The 26,900-nt window shown below is 51.0% G+C and overlaps 1 protein-coding gene across 1 annotated transcript; it reads left to right on the top strand.

Annotated features, from left to right (window-relative positions):
- Positions 1 to 975: 975 nt before the first annotated feature.
- Dpp3 (dipeptidyl peptidase 3) lies at positions 976 to 26,183 on the top strand. The gene is made up of 18 exons (XM_090347307.1): positions 976 to 1,027; positions 7,738 to 8,012; positions 10,989 to 11,078; positions 11,388 to 11,525; positions 12,027 to 12,101; positions 12,606 to 12,699; positions 16,971 to 17,101; positions 17,218 to 17,348; positions 17,422 to 17,480; positions 18,234 to 18,428; positions 19,169 to 19,281; positions 19,541 to 19,633; positions 20,110 to 20,172; positions 20,253 to 20,377; positions 20,485 to 20,605; positions 21,938 to 22,117; positions 22,669 to 22,831; positions 25,649 to 26,183. Exons 1-18 carry the CDS (start codon positions 976 to 978, stop codon positions 25,816 to 25,818), a joined length of 2,268 nt encoding a protein of 755 aa, XP_090203433.1. The 3' UTR covers positions 25,819 to 26,183.
- Positions 26,184 to 26,900: the final 717 nt, after the last annotated feature.

The following is a 26,900-nucleotide window of genomic DNA, read 5'->3' as shown; positions in this document are numbered from 1 at the left end:
CTCACAATTGAGACAAGAAAGGACATAAATAATCCCTCCTTTATAAGGGCAGTCATCAGATAATAACGCTATTGTGAAGGGATTTGGGGACTTCTGTGAATGAGAGGCATGCTTGTGGTGGGCAGTCGCTGAGCCTAGACATAGGCATGACAAAGACGAATGCTGGATGGACTTCAGTCCCCAAACACTTCCTCTATGCACACACACTGGCACCGAGGACATTCCTGGAATGGGTTCACTTATTAACTGTTTTCCAGCTGATGAAGCCTGGAGGTCTGTAGAGCTAAAGAGACCCATTTAAGGTCACACAGCCAGCAGGGCACCAGTGGCTCACATCTGTAATCCTACTCAAGAGACTGAGATCTAAAGATTGCGGTGTGAAGCTAGCCTGGGAGATTAATGTGAAAGATTCTTCGATTAACAGCAAAAAGCTGAAGTGGCCCTCTGGTTCAAGTGGTAGGGTACTAGCCTTGAGTGGGAAAGCTGAAGTATAGCATCCAGGCCCCCCCCCTACAAGGTCACACAGCCAGGGGTGAAAAAAGCTGGATTTGGTCTTTGATCACTGCACTAGCTTTGATTCCGGACACCTACATCTGTGTGGTCTCTGAAAGGCCTCCATCCCCGACTCCCTCCCCGCTACCCCACCAAGTCCAGTGAAAGGTGGGGGGTCTGGGGGTCTGGCTGTGTGTGCCCGGAGGTCTCGGATCCGTAGGGACCGTGGTGCTGTGGATCTTGTCAGCCCCGTTGGCCTGGACCTGGCCGCGGACGAGCCGGTCACCCAGGATCCCCACCCCCACGCGAGCGTGGCCGGTGCACAAAAGGCCAAGGCCGCAGGGGCCGGGCCGAGCGACGCCTAGAGCCCGGGGCGGAGGCGGGGCGTCGCTATCTTCACGCCTATTGGCCGAAGCCGCTGCCCGTCTGGGTCCGGAACGAGACAATTGGCCGGGGAGGGCGGGGTTTGGGAAGCCCCGATGAATGGGAGGGCCGGAAGCAGGAAGTGAGTGTGCGAGCGGAGCAGCTGCTGCAGGTGAGTTTGCGGCGCCCGGGCTGGGGTCACAGTATGTCACCCTCCGGGGATCCGCGCGGCGTGGGGCCGAGCCCACGATCGGGCCCTTCCTGCGCATCCTGCACGGCTCCCTCCACGTCCTGGCGGGACCCGAGGCCCCGGGCGTTCGGAGCCGCGGAGCTACCACCCTTCAGAATCCCGCGGGGTCGCGCCGCGGGGGCGGAGCCCGAGACGGGGCGGCGGGGCCGCGGGGGGCGGAGCCCGGGCCGGGGCGGCAAGGCGGCGGGGGCGGGGCCCGGGGCCGTGGGGCCGCGGGGGGCGGAGCCAGGGCCGGGGCTGCGGGACCGCGGGGGGCGGAGCCCGGGCCCGGGCGGCAAAGCGGCGGGGGCGGGGCGGTGGGGCCGCGGAGGGGCGGAGCCCGGGGCGGCGGGGGGCGGGGTCTGGGCCGGGGCGGCGGAGCCCGGGGCAGCGGGGGCGGGGCCCGGGGCGGCGGGGGCGGGGCCAGGGCGGGGCGGTGGGACCGCGGAGGGGCTCCGCCCCGTCCCCTGCTCCGCCAGCCCGGGGCTCACCGGGGCAGCGACAGCTTAGTGAGGATTCTGGCCCTCACTGAATCTCCACTTCCCCATCCGCAACATGGGCGGCGAACTTCGGTGGCTTTCCAGGACGAAGTGGAAGGCGGGAGCATGAGGGTGGAGGGCTGGGGAGGAGAGAGGGAGGGACGGGGTGGGTCAGATGCTGCAGGGACCGGGGATCTTTTCAAGTCGTGTATATGTGATGGCCGAGAGCGTCACATCAGCCAGGTCATGAGTATACTTCACTTTGGACGATGGCACTCCTTCCCTCACGCAGTTTTTCCCTCCCAGCCCACCCACAAGTCATACAGCTCATTTTTACCTAGTGCCTCGTGAGGAGTCGGTATTGTATGTGATCAGACGCAGCTAGGCGCGGGGCCTTCGTGTTCCTCCCGGGAGAATGTCCCTTCAGAGCCCTACGGCACTGGGGGTGGTGGGAATGCAGACGAAACAGCCACCCTGGACCACAGGCTGGAGGCTCCTCAAAAACCCAACATAGGCGGGGTGCTGGCGGCTCATGCCTGCAATCCCCGCGAGCTGTTCAGGAGGCTGAGATTTAAGATTGAAGATGGAGACTCATCTCCAATGAACCACCGAAAATGGGAAGTGGTGTTGTGACCCAGAGTGAAAGAATGATAGCCTTGAGTTTAAAAGCTGGAGAACAGTGTCTGGGTCCTGAGGTCAGGCCCCATGGCTGGCAAACCCAAAACGACACCTAGATCTCTCCCACAACCCAGCCATACCATACCTGGGCACCTACCAGGACTGTCAGGGTTTTTAGTCCTCAGTCCCTCCCGACCAGCAGGAGGGATAGGGAGAACACACCCTGACCAGGACAGCCGCACCCAGACCTCCCTTGCCTGAGGACAATCAGAGCGTCGGGGAGATCCATCAGGCAGGAACTTTTCTATTCAGGAGGCCCCTCCTGCTAACATCGGGTGCCGGAGCCTGTCAGCACAAAGGTGGGCAGGATAGGGAGGTCCACGTGCTCACTCACTATAGGTCTCAGCAGAGAGTGATAAAGCAATTACACATTCATACCCAATGGTAATCAAGTCTCCGCAGAAAGTGATTCACAATAGCCACGATGTAGCTCAAAGTTAGGCATGGCCTCCATACATGACAGCTCATTTCTTTGTGTGGTTATCCTACTCAGTGATGCAGATTCATGGGCCAGCCTGACCCTCACAGGCCAGGATAGCATACAGATATGAGCATATCCATGTTCATTGATGCAGTGTTCATAATAGCCAACTTATGGAACCAGTCCAAGTGCCCGACAGTAGATGAGCGGATCCAAACAAAATGCAGTACCTGTATGTTAGGTCCGACTGGAAGCAATGACTTCTTCCCTTGGCTCTCTCCCCCTGCACCCTGGAAATCCCCCCAGCATCTGTAACCCTGGCCACTGGCATGCCTGGGGGCAGTGGGAGGTCCCCACTGAGGCATTTCCCCATCCTCTGAGATCACATCTACTTCCCATGTGTCTCTACCCCTCCCCCTATATCATCTCTCACTTCCCGCCCTAAGCTCTCTTGCTGGCCAGACTCCATCTTGAGCGGCAGGAGTCTGCTTTTTCCTCACACAATAAACCCTCTTCTCCTGAACTGCGTGGAATTTCCTTTCGGCAGACCTTACACTATACACAATGGAATTTTAAACAGTCATTAGAATAATATGTCATCTGCAGGGAAATGGATGGACCTAGAATAAATCGTGTTAAGTGAGATAAGCCAAGCTCAGAGAGACAAATGGCATATGTTTTCTTTTATATGCTGAAGCTAGATCTAAAATGCACTGGCACCTGATAAATTATTATATAGGACTCTAGGTATTTACACACAATTAAACCAAGACTCCATTTTTTTTAAGATTCTATTTTATTTTTTGTTTATGTGATACTAAGGAATTGAACCCAGGACCTCATGCACTCTACCACTAAGCCACATTCCCAGCCCAGAGGCCACTCTTAAGAACACAAAAGCACAATGCCTATGTGCGTCTGATCATATAAAATATTTATCAAAATGAACTTCAAGAAATGGAAACAAGAGGGTTTTTCTTTGTTGCTGTTTTTGTTTAATTGTTTGGGTTTTTTGTTGTTGGTTGTGGGGCTTGAACTCAGGGTCTGAGCACTGCCCCTGAACTCTTGCTCAAGGCTAGCGCTTTATTACTTTGAGCCACTGCTCCACTTCTGGTTTTCTGGAGGTTATTTGGAGGTGTCTCATGGCCTTTCCTTCCCTGGGCTGGCTTTGAACTGTGATCCTCAGATCTCAGCTTCCTGAGTAGCTAGGATTGCAGGTGTGAACCGAAAGGGCTTTGTTTTTGTCTTGTTTGTTCTTGTATCAGTCTCTGGGAGAGTAAGGGGGCACTGAAATGGAGGCACAAAGGGTAAACAAATGCAACAGTGATACTAGGCACTATGTTGAAAATGAACGAGATGACGAGTGGGTGGGATGGGAAGGAAAAACAGTAAGGGAAGGGATGACATAGTTCAAAATGAAAGGTACTCATTACCTGACTTCGGTAACTGTCACCCCCCTGTACATCACCTCTAGAATAAGAATTTTTGGGCTGGGAGTTTGGCCTAGTGGTTAAAGTGCTTGCCTAGCATGCATGAAGACCCGGGTTCAATTCCTAAGCACCACATACATAGAAAAAAGCCGGAAATGGTACTGAGGCTCAAGTGGTAGAGCTCTAGCCTTGAGAAAGTCCAAAGACAGTGCTCAGGCCCTGAGCTCAAGCCCAGGACTGGCAAAAAAAAAAACCAAACAAAAAAAAGAATAAGAATTTTTAAAAAATGAAAAAGAACACCCTTTGATTTCACTGTGTGTGCCTTGAAATCAATATAATTTATTATGTCCCAGAATATTTTAGATCTAGCTTCTGCATATGAGAGAATAACATGCACTGTCTCTTTAAGCTTAGCTTAAAGATAATAATGTTTTTAGCATATGTCTTTAGCTTAGCTTAAAAATAATAATGAAGGGGCCAGGAGTTTGGCCTAATGGTAGAGTGCTTGCCTAGCATGCACTAACACCCAGGTTCGATTCCTCAGTACCACATACATAGAAAAAAGCCAGAAGTGATGCTGAGGCTCAAGTGGTAGCGCTCTAGCCTTGAGAAAATCCAAGGACAGTGCTCAGACCCTGAGCTCAAGCCCAGGACTGGCAAAAAAAAAAATAATAATGAAAATAATATATCCCTGAAAATGACATATTATTCTATCTAAAGGCTGTGTAAAATTCTACTGGGTATAAGTACCATATTTTTTGGATCTACTCATCTATTGTAGGGCATCTGGGCTGTTTCTGTAACTTGGCTGTTGTGAACAATGCAGCAGTGAACATAGATGTGCAAGTATCTTTATGGTATCTTGATTTGTGAAGTTCTGCTTAGATGCTGGGAGTGAGATGGCTGCGTCATAGGGAAGATCCGTGCTTAGTTTTTCCAGTAATCGCCAGTCTGCTGTCTAGAGGGTTATACTAGGTTATATTTCCCCAACAGTGAAATAGAGTTTCTTTTCTCAACATCCCTGCCAACATTGGTTGTTCAAGTTCACAGTGTTGGCCAATCTAACAACCAGAGTTATTTTGAGTTGCATTTCCTTTATGGCCAAGAATGATGAACATTGCCTTATGTTGTTTGTTTGTTTTGTCAGTTGTCAGTGCCTGGGCACTGTTCTAGCACTCTGCCACCTTGAGCCAGTGTCACTTCCAATTTTCTGATGCGTAATTGGGTATAAGGGTTTCACAGGGACTTTTCTGCCCAGGCTTTGAACTGCAATCCTCAGATCTCAGCCTCCTGAGTAGCACCTGGCTTGCTGCTGCTACTGCTCCTCCTCCTCCTCCTCCTCCTCCTCCTCCTCCTCCTTCTCCTCCTCTTCTTCCTCCTCCTCTTCCTCCTCCTCCTCCTCCTCCTCTTTCTCCTCCTCCTCTTCCTCCTCTTCTTCCTCCCCCTCCCCCTCCTCCTCCTCTTCTTCCTCCTCCTCCTCCTCTTCCTCCTCCTCCTCTTCCTCCTCCTCCTCTTCCTCTTCCTCCTCCTCCTCTTCCTCCTCCTCCTCTTCCTCCTCCTCCTCTTCCTCCTCCTCCTCCTCCTCTTCCTCCTCCTCTTCCTCCTCCTCCTCCTCCTCTTCCTCCTCCTCTTCCTCCTCCTCCTCCTCCTCTTCCTCCTCCTCCTCCTCCTCTTCTTCCTCCTCCTCCTCCTCCTCCTCCTTTTCCTCCCCCACTTCCTCCTCCTCCTCTTCCTCTTCTTCCTCCTCCTCCTCTTCTTCCTCCTCCTCTTCTTCCTCCTCCTCCACCTCCTCCTCCTTTTCCTCCCCCACTTCCTCCTCCTCCTCTTCTTTTAATTTTTAAAATTATTTTTATAAAGGTGATGTACAGAGGAGTTAGAGTTATATAAGTCAGGTAAACAGTACATTTCTTTTGGACAACACACTCTCCCAGTTTTCGCCTCCTCCCCACAGGTGACATAGTTCTTTGCCATTCCTGCTTCTTTTGAAAAGCCTCTCCTTCGATCCTTTGCACATTTAGTGATTGGTTTATTCGCTTTAGGGGGGGTTAGTTTCCTGAGTTGCTTGCATATATTGGATATTCAGACTTCGTTGGATTGATTGCAGTGAAGATCTTCTCTGTTGGCTGTCTTTTTAGTTTAGTAACTATGTCCTTAGCTGTGCAGAAACTTTTTATTTTGATGTACTCCTGCCACAGACCAGCCATGTCAAGCTGTTTCTGAGGAAAGAAGGTAGGAAATTGAGGAAACACACACACACACACACACACACACACACACACACACACATCTTCGAGTTTATTTATTTAATTTAACTTATTTATTTATTGCCAGTCCTGGGGCTTGAACTCAGGGCCTGGGCACCGTCCCTGAGCTCTTCAGCTCAAGGCTAGTGCTCTGCCACAGTGAGCCACAGCGCTGCTTCTGGTTTTCTGGTGGCTAATTGGAGATAAGAGTCTCACAGAGTTTGCTATTCCAGCTGGCTTTGAACCTTGAACCTCAGATCTCAGCCTCCTGAGTACTTAGGATTATGTTTGTTTGTTTTGCCAGTCCTAGGGCTTGAACTCAGGGCCTGTATATGTGATACTAAGGAATTGAACCCAGGGCTTCATGCGTGTTAGGCAAGCGCTCTACCACTAGGCTACACTAGACCTGGAGTGTATTTTTTTTTTTAATCAGAATTTTTGCATAGGAAAGGGCGAGGCGAGGTCAGGATGTATGTGACAAGTTGCATTCTGTAGGTGCCAGCAGCTTTAGCCATAACAAAAAACAGGAGGCTTGCGGTTAGAGATAGCGGAGCCCAGTGTCTAGCTCAGAGGTTAAGATGAAAGAAACATCCTCCTTCTACGTCTCCCGACAGATCAGCTGTTGCTGCTTCAGGCCATAGGCGGGTTGACAAGGCTCAGAGCTCGTGCGCTTCAAGTCTGTCTCCTAGATGCTGTACCCCTGGGACTCTTTTAAAAAATAGTTTCTGCCTATACCTGTACATTCTAGGAAAATCTTAATAATTTAATTTGCATACTTGTCTGATGTAGTTGGCATTACCCATTGTCTTCCCACTCTTTGTGTGTGTGTGTGTGTGTGTGTGTGTTGGGGGGATGGTTTGAACTCAGGGCTTGAGTGCTGTCCTTGAGCCTTTTTTTGCTCACTTCCAACTTCTTTGGTACTTAATCGGAGATAATAGTCTTTTAGACTTTTCTGCCTGGGCTGGCTTTGAACTGTGATCCTCAGTTCTTAGCCTCCGGAGAAGCTAGGATTATAGGTTTGCACTACCAGAGCCTAGCAAAGGTTTAGAAGAATTCTGAACAAAGAAGCTAGGAGGCCAGAGGAGAGAGGCAGGGAAGAGCGTAGCCTGGGAGTCTAGGAATGAGGGTCTGTGCGGCTTTGTGGATTGAACAAGACTCTTGGCCTCCCTGGGCCTTAGTTTCCTCACCTGTGATATAGGAAGTTAGAATCAGACTTCAGGAATGATGGGCCACAGGCCAAATATTGCCCACTAAATGTCTCATGTTGTGGTCCCCTGATTCAATCTCAGGATCTCTACGTGAGTAGCTCCTGCAGTATATTTCCTAATCCCCGCTGACAGTTCAAATAGGCTGTGGGCCTAGGCCCTTGGTGACTGTGGATCACGGTGTTGGTTCTCTGCAGGTCTCATGGCAGACACCCAGTACATCCTGCCTAATGACATTGGCGTGTCCAGCCTCAACTGCCGAGAGGCCTTCCGCCTGCTGTCACCCACAGAGCGCCTCTATGCCCACTACCTGTCCAGGGCCGCCTGGTATGGAGGCCTGGCCGTGCTGCTGCAGACATCTCCGGAGGCGCCCTACATCTATACCCTGCTCAGCCGCCTCTTCCGTGCCCAGGACCCTGACGAGATGCGCCATCGCGCCCTAGCCCAGGGCCTTACGGAGGAGGAGTACCAGGTGAGTTTCTCTGGCTGTTTCCTGAGGGGCTTCCGAGTAGTAGGGACACAGATGCAGGGTCCATGTCTGTCTTGTGTTGGAGAAAGTGGCATCTGTGTGTGTGGCTTTCTGTGTCTGCCATGGCTCCTATGGCTGCTGTGATTAGAACTAAGGAAGTCACAGCGGATTTCCATGGAGGACAGCGGGAGTCCAGAGTAGAAATCAGAAGGTCTGAGATCAAGGCCACTATTTCACTTCCATGCTATGTGGACCTGGGCAAAATGTTCTGTTTGTCTCCTGATTTTCATTTGTGATGGAGATATACATATATATTATATAATATATATTATATATATTATCTATATATTATAAAGCTCTGAGTTCAAACTGCAACACCAGCTTTACACTTGGCAGGCAAGACACGCTTCTGCATAAGCCACAGGCTGGCCAGGTGGTTTCTTTTGTCACAGCTTGAAGTCTTGGTCAGCTTTTTTGGTACCAGCTGCCACTTGAGCCACACCACCACTTCGGGCTTCTTACTGGTTAACTGCAGATAAGAGTCTCTTGGAGTCTCTGTTTTTGCTGGCTTCAAATTTCCATTTTCAACCTTTTGAGTAACTAGGATTGTAGGCATGAGCCACCAGTGTCCTTTCCTTTCTTTTCTTTCTTTCTCTTCCTTTTAGTTCCTTTCATCTCACATTCTTTCTTCTTTTTTCTTTCTTTCTTTCTTCTTATTACTTTCAGGTAGTTGTACAATAGGATTTCAGTTCAACAAATCACTTTATAAATGTAAGTTCTTGCTTTGTAGCCCAGGCTGTTCTCAGACTCAGTCGTTGGACCAGGGTCCAAGTATGTATGGTGATGCAAATGGAAAGTGGTAATAGGAGGATCAGGGTTCTATACCAACCTGGACAAAAGCAAGACCCTATCTGAAAAATATCTAAAAGCAAACGGGGCCAGGGAAATGGCTTGTCAGGCCACATGCCTAGCAAGTGAGGCCTGAGCTCAAACCTTGGTAGTGTGAAAAGAAAAGAAGAAAAGACCTCTCATCTCTTTACCCTCAGTTCCCAAATTCTGGACTTACAGTCCTGTTTGTGGATTTACTAGCCAGGTGTCATGAATTCTTCCTGTAATGATACAGAAAGACAAACTGGATTGAACTCAGAGTTTTATACTTGCTGGTTCGGGGTAGCTGTCCATTCACAGTCTCTGCAGAGGTGGCCATGGCCGTCCTCTTCCTTCCCTGTCGGAGTTTTAAATACCTATGCGTGGGCATACGCAGGGTGTCAGGCTTTTACTCTCACGGGAATGAGATTTGTGTGCTAGGTGTTGTGGGTCTGGCTTTTTTGTAGTTAATTGGAGATAAGAGTCTCATGGGCTTTGAACCACGATCCTCAGATCTCATCCTCCCGAGTGCCTAGCATTACGGGTGTGAGCCAGTGGCCCCTGGCTGGCTTTTCTTAAACAACAGCATCCTGCATGCGTGTGTGAGTAGGATGTAGTTCTACAAGTTGGATTGCTGAACTGAGGACTCCATACATTGATAATTAAACAATTCTGTTAAATTCCCTCTCAGGAAGCTTTTTTTGCCTTGTTACATTCCCACCAAAAATGTATGAGAGAGAAGCGCACTGGTAGCTTATACCTGTAATCCCACCTACTCAGGAGGTTGAGATCTGAGGATCGAGGTTTAAAGCCAGCCAGGCAGGAAAGTTCATGAACTCTTATCTCCAGTAAAACAGCAGAGCTGTGGCTCAAATGGTAGACCCCCCCGCCCCGCCACACACACATGAAGGAAGTATGAAACTGGGCCTATGACTATATTCTTGGCTACTCAAGAGGCTGAGATCTGAGGATTGAGGTTCTAAGCCAGCCTGGACAGAAAAGTCCCTGAAACTCTTATCTGTTAATAATCAGCAGAAAACCTGAAATGGAGCTGTGGTTCGGGTAGTAGAACACTAGCTTTGAGCAAAAAAACCTCCTCAGGGCTAGCATTCCAGGCTCTGAGTTCAAGCCCCATATTTGAGAATATGGTCTGTTTTCTATACGTGCAATAAAGGGATTGATCAGCGTGTCTCTGAGCTGAATTGCTATTTCTCCCACCCTTACTGCACTTTGAGTAATATTCCTAGAATTCTGTAGCATGTGTGGAAATGTTCATTGAATGAAGTCCCACTTGATGGGATACTTTTGTTTGCAAATAGTAGGAACCCATCTCAAAATGGTTTGAGTGAATAAAATAATTGACTCACACCGTTGCCAAGTCCTGGATTAGAGGAGGCTTCAGGTATAGCTGGAACAAGGAGCTCAGTGCTACCATCGAGATGCAGTCTTCCTTCAATTCTGTCTCCACCCCAGTAGAAAACCCTAGGGGCTTCAGCCTAGGCAATAGTGGCCTTGAGCCTCATCCCTGTAACTAAGGAAAAGAGTTCTCTGTAATTGGCTGAGCCAGTTTATGTACCTGCATTTGGAGGGGGTGGAGGAGGGAGATCCCTCTTCCTCTAGCTAGTCTTCCAGAAAGAAAGATGGAGGTTTTGAGGGCGACTAGAGTTGGGGTTCAAAAACACCATAGTATAGGTCGATGATTGAGCCCCTGTCAGGTTCTGTTTGCTGGATCCATTGCTAGCTGCCTGGGGCCTGGTGTTTGGGGGAAGGCTTCCCAGAAAAAGGGACAGTGTTGGAACGTGGCCTTCAAGCCATGAGACGGAGGTAGAGGGAGCAAAGGTGGGTGAGAGCCTGGGTGTTTTCTGATGAACTTTGAGACTGAACTACTGAGACCCGTTTGGGTATATCATGGAGGCCTGAAAATTGGTTTATGAAAACAAGGTGGACTGGCGTTTCTCAGGATCTCTGGGTCCTGTCCCCAGACTCTCCTGCCCGCCCTTCCATCCTGGTTCTCGTTGCATCTAAGGATTCTGATCTCTGATGGACGCTCTCTAGGAGGAGGTGGGGCTGTGCTTCCTTGGTCTCTGATTCAGTGTTGCTTCCCCTCTTCAGGCGTTCCTGGTCTATGCTGCTGGGGTCTATTCCAACATGGGCAATTACAAGTCCTTTGGTGACACCAAGTTTGTTCCCAACCTCCCCAAGGTGAGCTGGAGAAGGTCGGGTACGGGGGTGAAGGAGTGATGGATGTCACAGAAAGAGTCCCAGCACCAGTGCTCGCAGGCCCTACTATCTACATGAGTCCCCGTGAGAGCGACATGGCCGCCCAGTTCATCAGGACTGTGCTGGCCTGAGCGTCCGCCCTTGTCAGGCCCTGCTGGGGCTGCCGTCCCCCAAGCCATGCTCCAAGGTCTTCAGCTAGAAGCCGAGAGCCGGGGGGCTGAGGAAGGCCCTGGAGGGCAGCTTTGGGGGGAGCACGTGACCAGGCTCGTGGCTTCCTTTGTTCCCCTGCAGGAGAAGCTGGAATGTGTGGTCATGTGCAGTGTGGCCGCCCAAGAGAATCCGGAAGAAATGAGGAAGCTCTGGCAGCGCTGTGGGGACCTCATGTTCTCTCTGGAGCCCAGACTGCGACACCTCGGGCTGGGGAAGGAGGTGAGGCCTCCAGGGGACTTGGGAGTGGACAGTGTTGTCCTTCCCTCCCCTGGCCTGGAGGGAGGGACTTACTGGCTGTCTTCTATAGCTGACTTCTGTTTTGCCATCTGTAAAGTGGGAAACAGGCAAAATGGAATGAATACTCCCTGAACCCCTTCTTACATCTGACCTCCCAGGGTGCTTGCTGCACACAGGAGAGAGAAATGTGAGAGCAGAGGAGGGCCCCGGGGAAGGAGGGGTTGAGGAAGGAGCTTCTGGGCTTCTGGTCTTTGGAGGGAACTCAGGCTGTGTAGAGTTAGACAAGAAAGAAGCCTGAGGAGGTGGGCCAGCTGGAGAGGACAGACCCCCAAATGAGCGTCTGTTTGTGTGGTTGTTTTAGATCCTTCTCCCCTGGAAGGGGCTGCTGAGAGGGGGCCCGGGGAGTCTGGGGAGGAGGTTGGCCATCAGCCTCCTCGCAGGCCCCCAGGCCTCAGTTAACTCCTCTCCCCTCTTCCCCAACAGGGAGTCACCACCTATTTCTCTGAGAATTGTACCATGGAAGATGCCAAACTTGCCCAAGACTTTCTGGACTCCCAGGTTTGGGCATCGAGTCTCAGGGTGGTAGTTTGGTGGGGCTCCTGTTCCTGGTCCATCACCTCTGGCCAACTTTTGGGTCCTAGCTTGAGCCCAGAGTCAGAGCCTCTTGGATCTGTGGGGTAGGAAGAACTTGAAGGTCCTTTGACGTCACCGGTGTGGGAGGCGGGGACTGCTCTGCCTCTAGGGCCTGCCATAGCTCGGGGCAGGAAGAAACAGCGGGGCCACACTTCTGGCCAGGGCTCTGGGCCAATGAGCCGCATTTCTGTGGACATTTGATGTGGCCTGAGGTTAACTGACATTATACGATGGCTGGCATGGTTGAGTCGGTACTTAGCAAAAGGTAGTACTCAGCATGCAGAGCCAAGCAGGATTGTCGGCCCTTGCCATTTTCTGCCATCTCACAGCCAACCCTCGAAGGTTCCATGGAGGCCCCGGCCTGCTTTGCCTCCCTTGCTGTCTCTCTAGACCTCATTGTCCCCCCAAACGTGTCCCTGTCTTTTCCAGAACCTCAGTGCCTACAATACCCGGCTGTTCAAGGAGGTTGACCAGGACGGGAAGACCTTCTACGAAGTGCGACTGGCATCTGTGCTGTACAAAGGTGTGCCCAGACCCCTGGGGTCCTCCCTGGCTTCCCAGACCTGGGAAACTCAGGCCACCAGCCCCACCGCACCAGCAGAAAGAGTTTGTCTCCCAGTTGTTTCTGCATACAGCCTTGAGCAGCCTCCATTTGAGGCCCTCAGTTCCCTGGGATCCAATCCAAACTCGCAGACATGGTTTACCTTACCTGGTCTCAGAGGAGGCATTTAGACCCCGATGGTTGCTTTTGCTGGCCTTCCTTTTTGTGTATGTGCCAGTAGTAGGGCTTGAACTCAGGGCCTTGAACTCTTGCTTGCCTTTTCCCCTTCAGGCTGGCCTTCTATCACCTGAGCCCTACTTCTGCTCCAGCTCATGGAGATAAGAGTCTCATGGACTCTTCTGCCTGGGCTGGCTTTGAATTTCAATCCTCGGATCTCAGCCTCTCGAGCAGTTAGGATTACAGGCATGAGTTGTCAGTACTCAACCCCTGCTGGCTCTTCCTTGCTTTATTTTGTAACAGTAGTAGGACTTGAACTCAGGGCCTCCCACTCCGGCTTAGTTAGCTTTTATTTAGTCAAAGTTGATGCTCTACCCTTGAACCTTGCCTCTACTTTTTTATTTTTTTTGGGGGGTGGTAGTGGTGGTGGAGCCAGTTCATTGGAGATAAGAGTCTGGTGAATTAGCCTCTAACTGTGATCCTTAGATCTCAGCCTCCTGAATAGCTTGGTGTTACAGCTGTGAGCTACCAGTGCTCAGCCTTGTGGCTCATCTTTACCTCTTCTCCACCCCCAGCACACATCTTCTCCAACCCTTGTCCTCCTAGTCCTTCCTCTACCCTAGATTCTCTGCCCCCACTGTCTCCTCAGCTTCTGGATTCCACATCTTTTCCTTTCTCTTGGCCTCTCACAGTAATTCCCTGCCTGCTGCCCAGAATTTCCTCCAGCCCCTCCGCATCCACCCAGCCACCTTCGCATTCCCTACGCACGTGGCCCACAGCCAGCTCCATAATTTCCCACTTGGATTTCCGTTTACCCTACCTTAGTACAAAGCTCCCAGAACAGGGACAGGGTTTCAGGCAGTGTTGTCTCTCCAGTACCTAGGTTTGGCAGATTCTCAGGTACTTGATGTGTGGCACACTGCATATTTGGTGAAGGAAGTGGCAGGAGCCACCGTGGGGCAATGGGGAAGCTGTGAGATACACAATGTCTAGTCCGATGTGAGTCCAGGGAGCAGGAGGGGCTCTAGGTCCAGCAGCACATAAGACGCCTGTAATCCTAGCTGCTCAGGAGGCTGAGGTCAAGCCAGTCCAGGCAGAAAAGTCCCTGTGAGACTCTCATCTCCAATGAACCACTCAAAAACTGCAAGTAGTGCTGTGGCTCAAATGGTAGAGCACTAGGCTTGAGCACAAAGAGGCCCTGTGTTCAAGACCCACAACCAATGAGAGAGAGAGAAAGAGACCGAGACGGGGGGGGGTGGGGGGAGTGGCAGCCAGGTGCTGGAATAATCCTCACTACTTAGAAGGCTGAGATCCTAGGTAGAAGCCAGTCCAGGCAGACATATCTGTGAGATTCTTATCTCTAGTTAACAGCAAAAAGCCTTAAGTGTTGCTGTAGCTCAAGTAGTTGAGCACCAGCCTTGAGTGGAAAAAACTCAGAGACAGCCCCCAAGTCAAGCTCCAGTACTGGCACATAAACATTGTTACTCGGCCTAAGTTCTTTGGTCCTCTTTTATCATACTTTTCAAGTTCTTGGCCTACCAGTGGCCATCTGTGGTCTAAAAATATTGAATGCAATAATTCAAAAACTGGCCAGGCTTCAGTGTCTCACACCTGTCATCCTAGCTACTCAGGAGGCTAAGATCTGAGGATCTTGGTTCAAAGCCAGCCTGGGTACTCAAGTCTGTGTGACTGTTACCTCCAATGAACCACCAGAAAACCAGAAGTGGCACTGTGGCTCAAGTGCTAAGAGTGATAGCCTTGAGCTGAAGAGTTCAGAGACAGAGCCCAGGCCCAGAGTTCAAGCCTCACAACTGACAAAAAAAAAAAAAAGAATTTCAAAAATGAAGCCAGGTTCGGTGGCTCGCGCCTGTAATCCTAGTTACTCAGGAGGCTGAGATCTGAGGACCGCAGTTCAAAGCCAGCCCGGGCACTAAAAAAAATGTCCATGAGATTCTTATCTCCAATTAACCATCAGAAAACCAGAAGTGGGACTACGGCTTGAGCCATAGTTGGGTGGTAGCCTTGAGCTGAAGAGCTCAGGGACAGCACCCAGGCCCAGAGTTCCCACGATCCAATAGAAAGAACCACCCATTAGTTTTAAGTAACTGTGACGATAGCTACTATAGCATATTGTTTCAATCACTCTGTCATTAGCTTTTGTTGTTGTTGGTTGTGGGACTTGAACTCAGGACCTAGGCACTGTCCCTGAGCTCCTTTGCTCAAGGCCAGAGCTCTACCACTTGGAGCCACAGTTCCTCTCCTGGTCTTTCGAGTGGTTCGGTGGAGATAGGAGTCTCATGGTAACTTCTCTGCCCAGGCTGGCTTTCATCTGCGATCCCCAGATCTCAGCTTCCTGAGTATTGGGATCATAGGTGTGAGCCACCAGTGCTGGGCTGTTGTTAGTTGGGCCTCATCTGTTAAGTTAAGCTTTGTTGTAGAGGAGAAAAAAAAGATCATCCATGCAGGGTTCATATCTTCCCTGGTCTGGGACATTTTGAGATGGATCACCCCGAAATAACAAGAAATGATTCTATTTATCAAAGTCAAGCAAAGTGCAACAGTATCTTTGTATCCCATGACTTCTGTAACAAATTATTGCAAGTCTAACATTCAAAATAATACAAGTTTGAGAGGGTTTGTTTTTTCTTTTTCAGCATCCAGAAGGCCACTGGCATTCCTCAGCTAGTGGCCACTTTCTTGCTTGACTCCATCTTTTTTCTTCTTGTTTTTGGTAGTACTAGGGTTTGAACTCAGGGAGTTGCACTAGGCCAGCTCTCTACCACTTGAGCCAGTCCCCTTTCTTGTTTGCTTTTCTTATTTTTTAAAAAAGATCTTGTGGGGCCAGGAGTTTGGCCTAGTGGTAGATTGCTTGCCTAGCATGCACGAAGACCTGAGTTCAATTCCTTAGTACCACATACATAGAAAAAAGCTGAAAGTGGTGCTATGGCTCAAGTGGTAGAGCTCTAGCCTTGAGGAAGCCCAAGACAGTGCCCAGGGCCTGAGTTCAAGGCCAGGACTGGCATAAATAAATAAATAAAGTAAGTCATGCTTTTTGCCTGGGCTGGGCTGGGCTGGGCCACAATCCTATTTATGCTTTCTACTAAAGTGGTATTTTGGATATATGATACTGCCTCCAGCTTTTTTATGGGTTGAGATGGGGTCTTAAGGACTTTTTTTTTTCTCCTTAAGCTGGCCTGGAAAACAAAACAAAACAAAACAAAAAAACCCTCCCACTTTCTAAGTTACTGCATGAATGTGAAAGCACATAACAACTTCTCCCTTTTATTATCACAGTTCTTCTCCCAGCTATCCTCTTGTCTCCTCCTAAGGACCACTGGGACTGCTTTTAGGATTCCACTCTTCATTTTTATTGAGACAAGGGCTTGCTTTATAGCTGTGGCTGGTGTGGCTTTCATGCTGCCTCCGAGTGCTAGAGTTATAGGCATGTACTACCATACCTGGCACATATGGATGCTGGTACTGGGGCTTGAACTCAGGACCTCATGCTCTTGCTTATTTTTTTACTCACAGGCAGCTGTCGGCTGAATTAGTTGCACTTCCACTTTTGGCCTTTTTGGTGGTTAATTGGAGATAAGACTTCATCAGCTTTGTCTTTCCACACTGGCTTTGAAACTTGATCCTCTGATCTTAGCGTCCTCATTAGCTAGGATTACAGGTGTGAGCCATTGGTGTCTGACCAATGGATCTTTTTCAATGGAATCTGCCACATAGGGTTTGAATCTCTGCTGTCTACTTGCTGTCCTCGTGACTTTAGAAAACCTAGACAACCTTTCAGTGTCATAGTATACCAAACTATAAAATGAACATACTGCTCTGTAAGACTGACATACTGCAGAGTTGGTGAGAAGCTTAAATGAACTGATAGGGATCAGAACATTTTATGTTATATGACATAATTTTTTTGTATGACATAATTTTTTTGAAGATGAGAGGTTAATCCTAATTTCGGTTGGTAATGGGGTACCATGGACCATCTTAGAATGAGTCTCAGAGAGAAATGACAAGCTGGGGTGTCTACACTAGCCTTTTCCTGAGCACTTCCTCTTTTTTCGTAGATCCTTTTCTGGACTCTGAAATGGCTCCCAAGCTGAAGAACTATGAATTTCGGGGGAGCCATTTCCAGGTGACACGGGGAGACTATGGCCCCATCCTCCAGAAGGTGGTAGAGCACTTGGAGAAAGCCAAGGTAGATCTGGGCCTAGAGGGGGGTGCAGGGGACTCAGGATTCCTCTGGCAGCGGGCGTGGCTGGGGGATGGGATGTGAGGGTCTCTTCAGGCTGACTGAGCCCCACTCGTCCGCAGGCACATGCAGCCAACAGCCTCCAGGAGCAGATGCTGGCCCAGTACATGGAAAGCTTCACCCATGGCTCCATTGAGGCCCACAAGAGGGGCTCTCGTTTCTGGATCCAGGACAAAGGCCCCATTGTGGAAAGGTGAGGCACTGGCCCTCCCTCCCCTCCCCACTTCCTGCCCACCCTCTTCCATGATTGCCCTTCTCTCCCCCAGTTACATCGGCTTCATCGAGAGCTATCGAGACCCCTTTGGTTCCCGAGGAGAGTTTGAAGGTAACTTCTCGTGGTGGAGGAGGTTGGGTTAGAATCCCTTGCCCTCGCTTCAAGTCTACTCCCAATAATAACAGATGGGAAACATAATCATTTATCACGTTTCTGGTACTGTTATATGAAGCTGACCTGTGTGCACCCGTTTGTACATCATCCCTTGGCATTTTAATCTGTTGCTGGCGACTGAGCTCAGCACTCTGTGGTACTTAGCTATGCTCCTCCAGACTCTGGGCCCGGATGCTGTTCCTGAGATTCTTTATTCAAGACAGGTGCTCTACCACTTGAATCACAACTACACTTCCACCTTTTTGCTGGTTAGTTGGAGATAAGAGTCTTGTAAATTTCTTGCTTGGGCTGGCTTGGAACCTTGATCCTTGGATCTCAGCCTTCTGAGTAGCTAGACACTGGCTGGCATGCTGCCTGAGGAGTCAGACTTGCCTCTGCTAGATGGATGAGGTTCCTCCTAGCCCTGAATAAAAAAGCCAAGCATCCAGCCTGGGAGGGGAACAGAGACTCACCAGGGGCTTAGGTCTGAGCCTGTGTGGGAGACAGCCTCACACACCTTCAGCTTTCTGCTTGGACTTCATGTGCTTGGGCCCGGCCCTAGGTCTGCTCTCTCCAGCAGCCTGCACAGAGGCACTGCCCACCGTGGCATTCCATGCCCACGTGATGCTGGAAAGGTGGGGTAGAGAGAGTGGAATCCCAGGACCCTGGTCCCCCAGGGCTCTGGCAAGCCACAGCCTTCTTTCCCTGCAGGCTTTGTGGCCATGGTAAATAAGGCCATGAGTGCCAAGTTCAAGAGGCTGGTGGCCCGTGCTGAGCAGCTACTGAAGGAGCTGCCCTGGCCGCCAGCCTTCGAGAAGGACAAGTTCCTCACCCCCGACTTCACCTCCCTGGATGTTCTCACCTTCGCTGGCTCTGGCATCCCTGCTGGCATCAACATCCCCAATTGTGAGTTCCTGGGCCCCATGGGTGACCCCTCCCCCCCTCCTAAACCCCAAGGCCCCATGGAAATCCCCTCCCCCCATTCACTCTGGCCACAGACTTCCCTGTGCAATTCACCCTTCTGTCTTATCCTCCTCCCCTCTTCCTCCTCTCTTTCCTCCTCCTCCTCCTCCTCCTCCTCCTCTTCTTCTTCTTCTTCTTCTTCTTCTCCTTCTCCTTCTCCTTCTCCTTCTTCTTCTTCTGTGGGTCATGGGGCTTGGACTCTGGGCCTGGGCATTGTCCCTGAGCAGTTCAGCTCAAGGCCACCACCCTACTCCTTGAGCCTTAGCCCCACTTCCCCTTTTCTAGTGATTAATTGGAGCTAAGAGTCTTATGGTCTTTAGTGCCTGGGCTATTTAGAACTGTGATCCTCAGATCTCAACTTCCTGAGTAGCTAGGATTATAGGTGTGAGCCACCATACCTGGCTGTTTATTTCTGTGTGTGTGTGTGTGTGTGTGTGTGTGTCTTGAACTCAGGACCTGGCTGCTATTTTTTTATTTTTTATTTTTTTTGCTGGCTAAGTGGAGATAAGAGTCTCACAGACTTTTCTGCCTGAGGTTGACTTTGAACCGTGGTCCTCTGAATTCAGCCTCCTGAGTAGCTAGGATTATACACGTGGGCCACCAGCACCTGGCTCCCATTTGTTCCTTTTGTGTGACCCTTGACTTGGACCTCTCTCTGGTTCCCTTGCGGCCTTCTCTTCCAGATGATGACCTGAGGCAGACAGAAGGCTTCAAGAATGTGTCCCTGGGGAATGTTCTGGCTGTGGCCTACTCCACACCACGAGAGAAGCTCACGTTCTTGGAGGAGGAGGACAAGGTGGGTACCAGCAGCCTGAGGGGGGGCAGGGGCTGGGCTCAACCCCTTGAGCCATAAGCCTTGATCCTGGTCTAGCCACTTCCTGCCGTGGGCCTGTGTGCGTGGCGGAGGCTCCGTCTCCTCTCCCACCCACTCTCCCCTGCCTCCATCTTTACAAAAGGAGTTGGGTCGGCCTCCACCAAGCATGTGGCCCACACAGCCGTCAGCCGGGCTGGCTATGGCAGGACATGGGCTCATGGGGTCCCTGCTTGTCTTGCAGGATGTGTTCACCCTCTGGAAGGGGCCCTCCTTCGATGTGCAGGTGGGGCTGCATGAGCTGCTGGGCCACGGCAGTGGCAAACTCTTCTCACAGGTGAGGAGGCGGCCAGCCTGGACCAGCGGCCACTCCTTGGGTTTCCTCCCTCCCCATGCCCTGTGCAGCCTGCCCAGGGGCAAACTGCCCCTCTCTGCTTTGTGTGTATAGTGTGTCTGTACGTGTGTGCATGTGCATGCGCAGGTGCCAGAAACGGGTTTGAACTCAAGGCCTGTGCATTGTCCCTTAGCTTCTTAGTTCAAGGCTAGTGCTCTGCCATTTGAGCCACCACAGCTCTACTTCTGGCTTTTGATGGTTACATGGAGGTAAGAATTTCAGGGACTTCACTGCCTGAACTGGCTTCAAGCTGATAGCCTCGGATCTCAGCCTCTTGGGTAGCTAGGATTATAGATGGGAGCCCATCCCCATTCACATTTCTGAGCCACTGTTGGGGCCCAGGGGCTGTGGGGCCAAAGGCCTGGACCAGGATGGGTCACCTGTCCCTCATGTGCCCCTTGCCTGTAACTGTCCTGCAGGATGAGAAAGGAGTGTTCAACTTTGACCAGGAGACAGTGATCAACCCTGAGACAGGGGAGCAGGTAAAGGCAGCCGCCGTGAAGGCCGGGGGTCTGGGAAGGTAGGCATGGGTGGGCTCTTAATTCCTTTCTCTCCTTCCCAGATTCAGAGCTGGTATCGGAGCGGGGAGACGTGGGACAGCAAGTTCAGCACCATTGCCTCCAGCTACGAAGAATGCCGGGCTGAGAGTGTGGGCCTGTATCTCTGCCTCAACCCTCAAGTGCTGGAGTAGGAGCTGTGGGCCGGAAGGGTGTGGGAATGTCCCATGCGGTGGCTGGCTCTGGGGGCTGGCAGGCAGGGTCACCCTTGACCGTGGTGCTCTCCTGGACCTCTAGGATCTTTGGCTTCACGGGGACAGATGCAGAAGATGTGATCTACGTGAACTGGCTCAACATGCTTCGGGCTGGGCTGCTGGCTCTGGAGTTCTATACCCCAGAGACCTCCAGCTGGCGACAGGTAGGGCTGGTGGAGCCCGTGGGTCCTGAGCAGGAGCCTTCTGTAGAGCTAAGATCAGGATTCTAGGCACAGAAACCAGGCAGATGAGCTGGGTTTAATTCAGCTGCTCTGAGCCTCCGTGTTCCTGTCTGTGAAATGGGAGTGAGCATCTCTCCCCATCCTCCTCTCCAGGTGGGTCAGGCTAGATGTTTAGTAGTACCTCAATAAGAGCTGATTGTATACGCAGTATCTCACATGGGCCTGTGGTTTGAGGAGCAATATGATATAATTATCATAAAGAATACACTTTTTTGTTGTTATTGTTGTTGGGATTGAACTCAAGGCCTCACACTTGCTAGACTGGCGCTGTGCCAATTGAGCCACACATTTCGTTCTTTTCCTTGACCGGCCTTGGGTCACAGTTCTACCTCTGCCTACTGAGTAGCTAGGATTATAGACATGAGCGGTTGTACCTGGTCTGAGGACACATTTTAAATCTGAGTATGGAGAGTAAGATAGAAAGTTTGTCATTTTCCATCCTGGGCAACATAGAGCTGTGTTGGAAATGAAGGGAGGGCTGGGCGCTGGTGTCTTACAGGAGCCTGAGATCTGAGGATCACAGTTTGAAGCCAGGCCAGGCAGGAAAGTCCATGAGACTCTTTATCTCCAATTAATCACCAGAAAACTGGAAGTGGCTCTGTAGTTCAAAGAGGTAGAGCTCTCGCCTTCGGTGCACAAGCTCAGGGGCAGCTCAGGGCAGACCCAAAGCTCAAGCTCTACAACCAGTTTAAAAAAAAAATTGGAGGAAGTGAAGAAGGGAGGAAAAAGCGATGTATAAAATGAACAGGTGGACCAGGAGTGTGACCTAGTGGTGGAGTGCTTGCCTAGCAATGCCCAAAGCCCTGGGTTCAATTCCTCGGTACCATATACACAGAAAAAGCTAGAAATGGTCCTGTGGCTCAAGTAGTAGATTGCTAGCCTTGAGAAAGCCTAAGGACAATGCCCAGCCCCTGAGTTCAAGCTCCAGGTCTAGCAGAGGGAAAAAAGAGCACTTAGGTCTAATCCTAGCTCCTCCTTCATCAGCTGTGTGACCTAAGAGGTCACACTCCTTCCTGGGCTTCCATTTGATCATCTGCTAAAGGGACAGAGATGCCTTGTTTCCAAACAAGATGGAGGAGGAGCAAGGCCTGTGGGTGTGAGCAGTGCTCTGCCCTGGGTGGGGGAAAGCTACGCTGTGGGGGTGGTGGCAAGGTGAAGTACTAATGAACAGTTCCTAGGGAGTACAATTCATTAGGCCTGGGATAAGCACTTGATACTTGCTACAAATGGTTTCTCTCCCCCTGGCCCTGGCAGGCCCACATGCAGGCCCGGTATGTGATCTTGAGAGTCTTGCTGGAAGCCGGCCAGGGACTTGTTACGGTCACTCCCACCATTGGCTCTGATGGGCGCCCCGATGCCCGGGTCCGCCTGGACCGCAGCAAGATCCGGTCTGTGGGCAAGCCTGCCCTAGAACGGTTCCTGCGGAGACTCCAGGTAAGTGAGACCCTCTCGCTTTAGACCCTCCCCCCCAGCCTCTGTCCTGCCCCCATCCTCTGAACACCTCCCCAGCCTCTGCCCTGCCCTCGACCCTCTTAACATCTCATAGCCTCCTGAGTCTTCTTTCATTCCATAAGGTGACAATTATAAGTCAACAAACTGCAGGGTGTTAAGGGGAGTGAGATAAGAAAGGGAAGAGAAAGGCAGATCAAGGAAGGCTTCCTGCAGGAGGTGTCATTTAAGCTGGAACGTTAAATGCCACGGAAGAATCAGCTATGCAAAGATCTGAGACAGAAGAAGAACAGCAAGAGCCGAGGCCAGTGGTAATACCTGAGAGAGCTTGGTGGTAGATTTGAGATCCTCAGATCTCATCCTTCTGAGTGGCCAGGGTTATAGGTGTGAGCCCTCAGCATCTGGCTGACACCTAAATTTGGGAGGAGATAAACCATGACAGCACTGTCCAGGGCTGAGGGCTGTTGGCCTTAGTCCCTGCTAGAACCCTGTGGATGGAAGGGGAGTGGACCTTTTTCTTTCCTTCCTTCTCACAGGTGCTCAAGTCCACAGGGGATGTGGTCGCAGGGCGGGCCCTGTATGAGGGCTATGCAGCCGTCACCAATGCACCCCCCGAGTGCTTCCTCACCCTCAGAGACACAGTGCTGCTGCGTAAGGAAGCTCGGAAGCTCATTGTGCAGCCCAACACTCGCCTTGAAGGTGAGTGATGGACTCCAGGCCCCTTTGATGAAGCCAAGCAGGGTCTTTGGAGTGCACGAAGGATTCACAACCCTGCGCAAGCTCAGAGGAGGCGTGTGCGGTGCGGAGTGCTCGCTCCTCTCCTTCCCTGCTGTGCTCTTCCTCCTACCACACCTCAGGCGGAAACCTTGGCATCTCCCTCCACGCTCACATGGGGTCATGCTGGTAGGAAGGCAGCAGTACAAGGCCCAAGGAAGATGGCAGAGCAGGGGCTTGTGGGCAGCCAGAGTAGGAACTGGGAAGCCCTGGCACCAGGTCAAGATCAGAAAACGAGCAGGGACTACACAGGCCACATAGAACCCCAAGGGAGAATTGGATTCTGCCGTGTGTGGGATGGAGATCAACTTCCTTCCCTCCTCTCCTTGCAAGTGACGGTTCCACGGTTCCATTTCCAAAAGCCTGACCTGGCTTGCGTCTGGCGCCTGCACCTTACGTGCACTTCCATTTCTCCAGCACACCCGGCTCACTCCTCTCCTGTAAACTTTTTTTTTTTGCCAGTCCTGGGCTTGGGCTCAGGGCCTGAGTACTGTCCCTGGGTTTTCTCAAGGCTAGGGCTCTACCACTTGAGCCACAGCACCACTTCTGGCTTTTTTGCTACGTATATGGTACCGAGGAATTGAACCTGGGTCTTCGTGCATGCTAGGCAAGCACTCTACCACTAGGCCAAACTCCCGGCCCTCCTGTAACTTTTTGTACATGCCTTTCCCTCTGCCTGATTCTCCCTGAGATCTGTCATGGAGGTCCCTGGAGCGTGCTATCCTGACTCCTCAATACACAGTCATGCTTGGCCATTTCCTCAACTGTCTCCTCTTTCTAAAATGGGGCTGGCAGGAGCAGTTGCTCCTTGTTGTCAAATTGAGTGAATAAACAAAGCCTGCTGACCCCATGGACAGCCTAGCCATTGCTTTATGTCCAGCCCTGTGAGAGCTGTTGAGGGATGGAGAGGTGGAAGGGACTTAGATCCTCTCCTGAACTACTTGAGGTGCCACTAAAAATCACAGCCCAGCGCCAGCGGCTCATGCCTTTAGTCCCAGCTACTCAGGAGGCTGAGATCTGAGCATCTTGGTTCAGTGTCAGCCTGGGAAGGAAAATCTGTGAGACTCATGTTCAATTAACCAGGAAAATGCTGCAAGTGAAGCTATGGCTCAAATGGTAGAGAACTGGCCTTGGGCAAAAGAAACTTATGAACAGCATCCAGGCCCTGAGTTCAAACACACATACAAATAAAACATGAATCAGGTTCTGGTGGCTCATGCCTGTAATCCTAGGAAGCTGAGATCTGAACATCATGGTTCAAATCCAGCCCAGGCAGAAAAGTCTGTGAGATTCTGATTTCCAGTTAACCACCAAAAAAAGCAAGAAGTAGCACTGTGGCTCAAATGGTAGAGTGCTAGCCATGAACACAAAAGCTCCAGGATAGCACACAGGCCATGAGTTCAAGCCCCAGGACCAACACACACACAAACAACAAAGATAGTGATGATGATATGCCAGACCCTAAATAAAATATTTTCATGGATTAACTCCCAACAACCCAATGTGGAGTGCATATGTGCCTGAAGTCACACAGCTAGTTATAAGGAGAGGACAAGGGCAGAACTTGAACTTGGCCTTCTGAGTCTGAGCCCGGGCTCTTAGCTACAGTAGCCCTCAAAATGCCACAGTACACTCAATGCTATGACAAGGTGGAGTCGCTGGAATTGTTAGAGGGAAACTCCCATGAGCACTTGGGACACTCAGAACAGGCCCGTTCCCGGTCCCTGAAAATCTGTTTCTTGGTTGCACTTGATAGGCAGGCACTCTACCATTTGAGCCATAGTTCCAACACTTTTTTTTTTCCTTACGTTTTGTTTTTGAGGTAGGTTCTTATATTTTTGCCTGGGACAAGCCTCAGACCATGAGCATTCTACCAGTGTCTCTCATAACAGATTACACAGGCATGTGTCACCATGCCTAGCTTGTTTGTTAAGATGGGGTCTTCTGCTAGCCTTTTGCCCCTGTTGGCATGGAACTTCCATCTTCCCCACTCCCACTTCCAGGTAGCTAGGATTAGGAGCAGAAACCATCTCACACACCCACACTTGGGATGTGTGTGTGTATGTGTGTGTACACATGTACTGGGGCTTGACTGCATTGCTTGACCGCTGTCCCTTAGCTTTTTGCTAAAAGCTAGAATTACCACTTGAGCCACAGCTTTGCTTCCAGCTTTTTGATGGTTAACTGGAGATAAGAGTCTTACAGACTTTCTTGCCCTGCCTGGTTTTGAACCTGAATCCTCAGATCTCAGCTCCCTGAGTAGTTAGGATTGCAGATGTGCATCACCACAACCTGCTTGTTGGTATAAATCTTAAGTGAAGAAAGGGAGGGAGCCAGGTGTTTGGCCTAGAGGTAGAGTGCTTGCCTAGCATGCATGAAGACCCGGGTTCGATTCCTCAGTACCACGTATATAGTAAAAGCCAGAAGTGGTGCTGTGACTCAAGTGGTAGAGCTCTAGGCTTGAGAAAGCCCAAGGACAGTGTTCAGGCTCTGAGTTCAAGCCCCAGGACTGGCAAAAATAAGGGGGGGGGAAGCAGAGAGCAATTCAATTCATTTAATACTTTCCCTATAATAATTCCTTCTTCCTATAGCTATTCTAAGGGCTAAATTAGATAAGTAAGCTGAACTTTGAACAGTGTTGGGCCCCACAGGTCATTGAGAACTTGATGCTCCTGTAGTTGTAATAATTCTGCTTTCTGTTCATATCCTTGCCCATTGCTATGTTCTCTCTCATCCACCCAGGTTCAGAAGTGCAGCTCCTGGAGTATGAAGCCTCAGCTGCAGGCCTCATCCGCTCCTTCTGTGAGCGCTTCCCAGAGGATGGACCTGAGTTGGAGGAGGTCCTCATCCAACTCGCCACAGCAGATGCCCGATTCTGGAGAGACTCCAGTAGGACCCCAGTATACTACTAGGCTTGTGAGATCTCTGTGGCTCCATTCCCCACTGAGTCACTATGTGGAATTGGCCAGGGGAGGAGCAGGAGCTGGGTCCTTGGTGCTATCTCAGCAGAGGGAGGGGACACTAATCCCTCCTATTTGTTGGTACTTTCCAGTTTAGCAAGGGCTTCCCCTCTGCTGCTGGATTGCACTGCCACCTGTGGAGTGAGCACAACAGGGCCTCTAGTCCAGTTTTTCAGATGAGGAAGTGGCACTTCTGACATGTGACTGGTCTAGATCCCACTTGGTGACAGTGCCAGGGCTTAAAATGCTCTCACCAAATCCAATGCTCTTCATGTATTACTTTTATAAGCAGAAAAATAAATCATCGGAAACCATCACCAACCTTGCATTGTGTGTGATTCTTCCTGTTGATTTGTTTGTTTTGGGAATCTGTGTGTGTGTCTGTATTGGGGCTTGAACTCTAGGACCAAATGCTGTTCTCTTAGCTTCCCTGCCCGCCCTGTAAGACTAGCATGCTTTCCCTTGAACCACACAGCTGGCTCCTGGCTCCTTCTTGACCCTGGGAAGATAGTGGAATCAAAACCAAGAGGGCAGAGGTCACTTTGGCCTCTAGTCCACAAGGATTTTGCCCTCCTCTCTAAAGGAGGCTGCACAGTCCCAGCATGCGCGAGGATTAAAAACTATTCAGGAGGGGCTGGGAGTTTGCCTAGCATGCATGAAGACCCCGGTTCGATTCCTGGGTACCACACACATAGAAAAAAGCCGGAAATGGTGCTGAGGCTCAAGTGGTAGAGCTCTAGCCTTGAGAAAGTCCAAGGACAGTGCTCAGGCCCTGAGCTCAAGCCCAGGACTGGCACAGCGGCTTACAAGGCGAGCCGGTCAGCCTCGTCCGGGGCCCTCCCCTTCGCCCGTCACTCGAGTTCGCATCTCTGAGTGTAGACAGCAGACGGCCAGGCCGAGAGGAGTCAGCGGTGAGGACGAAGCCTTCTTTCTGGGCAGTCCTCGGCCCCGGCGGGCCGTGCGACCTCGGCCCGGAACCTTGGTGCTGCGCCTTTCCCGGTGCCCACCCGGAGGGGGGCCGCGCGGGGCGCGCG

The sequence above is a fragment of the Megascapheus bottae genome, chromosome 16 (assembly GCF_031878675.1).
Source record: "Megascapheus bottae isolate mThoBot1 chromosome 16, mThoBot2.hap1, whole genome shotgun sequence".
NCBI classification, from domain to species: Eukaryota; Metazoa; Chordata; class Mammalia; order Rodentia; family Geomyidae; genus Megascapheus; species Megascapheus bottae.
The sequence above is the reverse complement of the archived record's forward strand: the minus strand, read 5'-3'. Positions and strand labels throughout refer to the sequence as shown.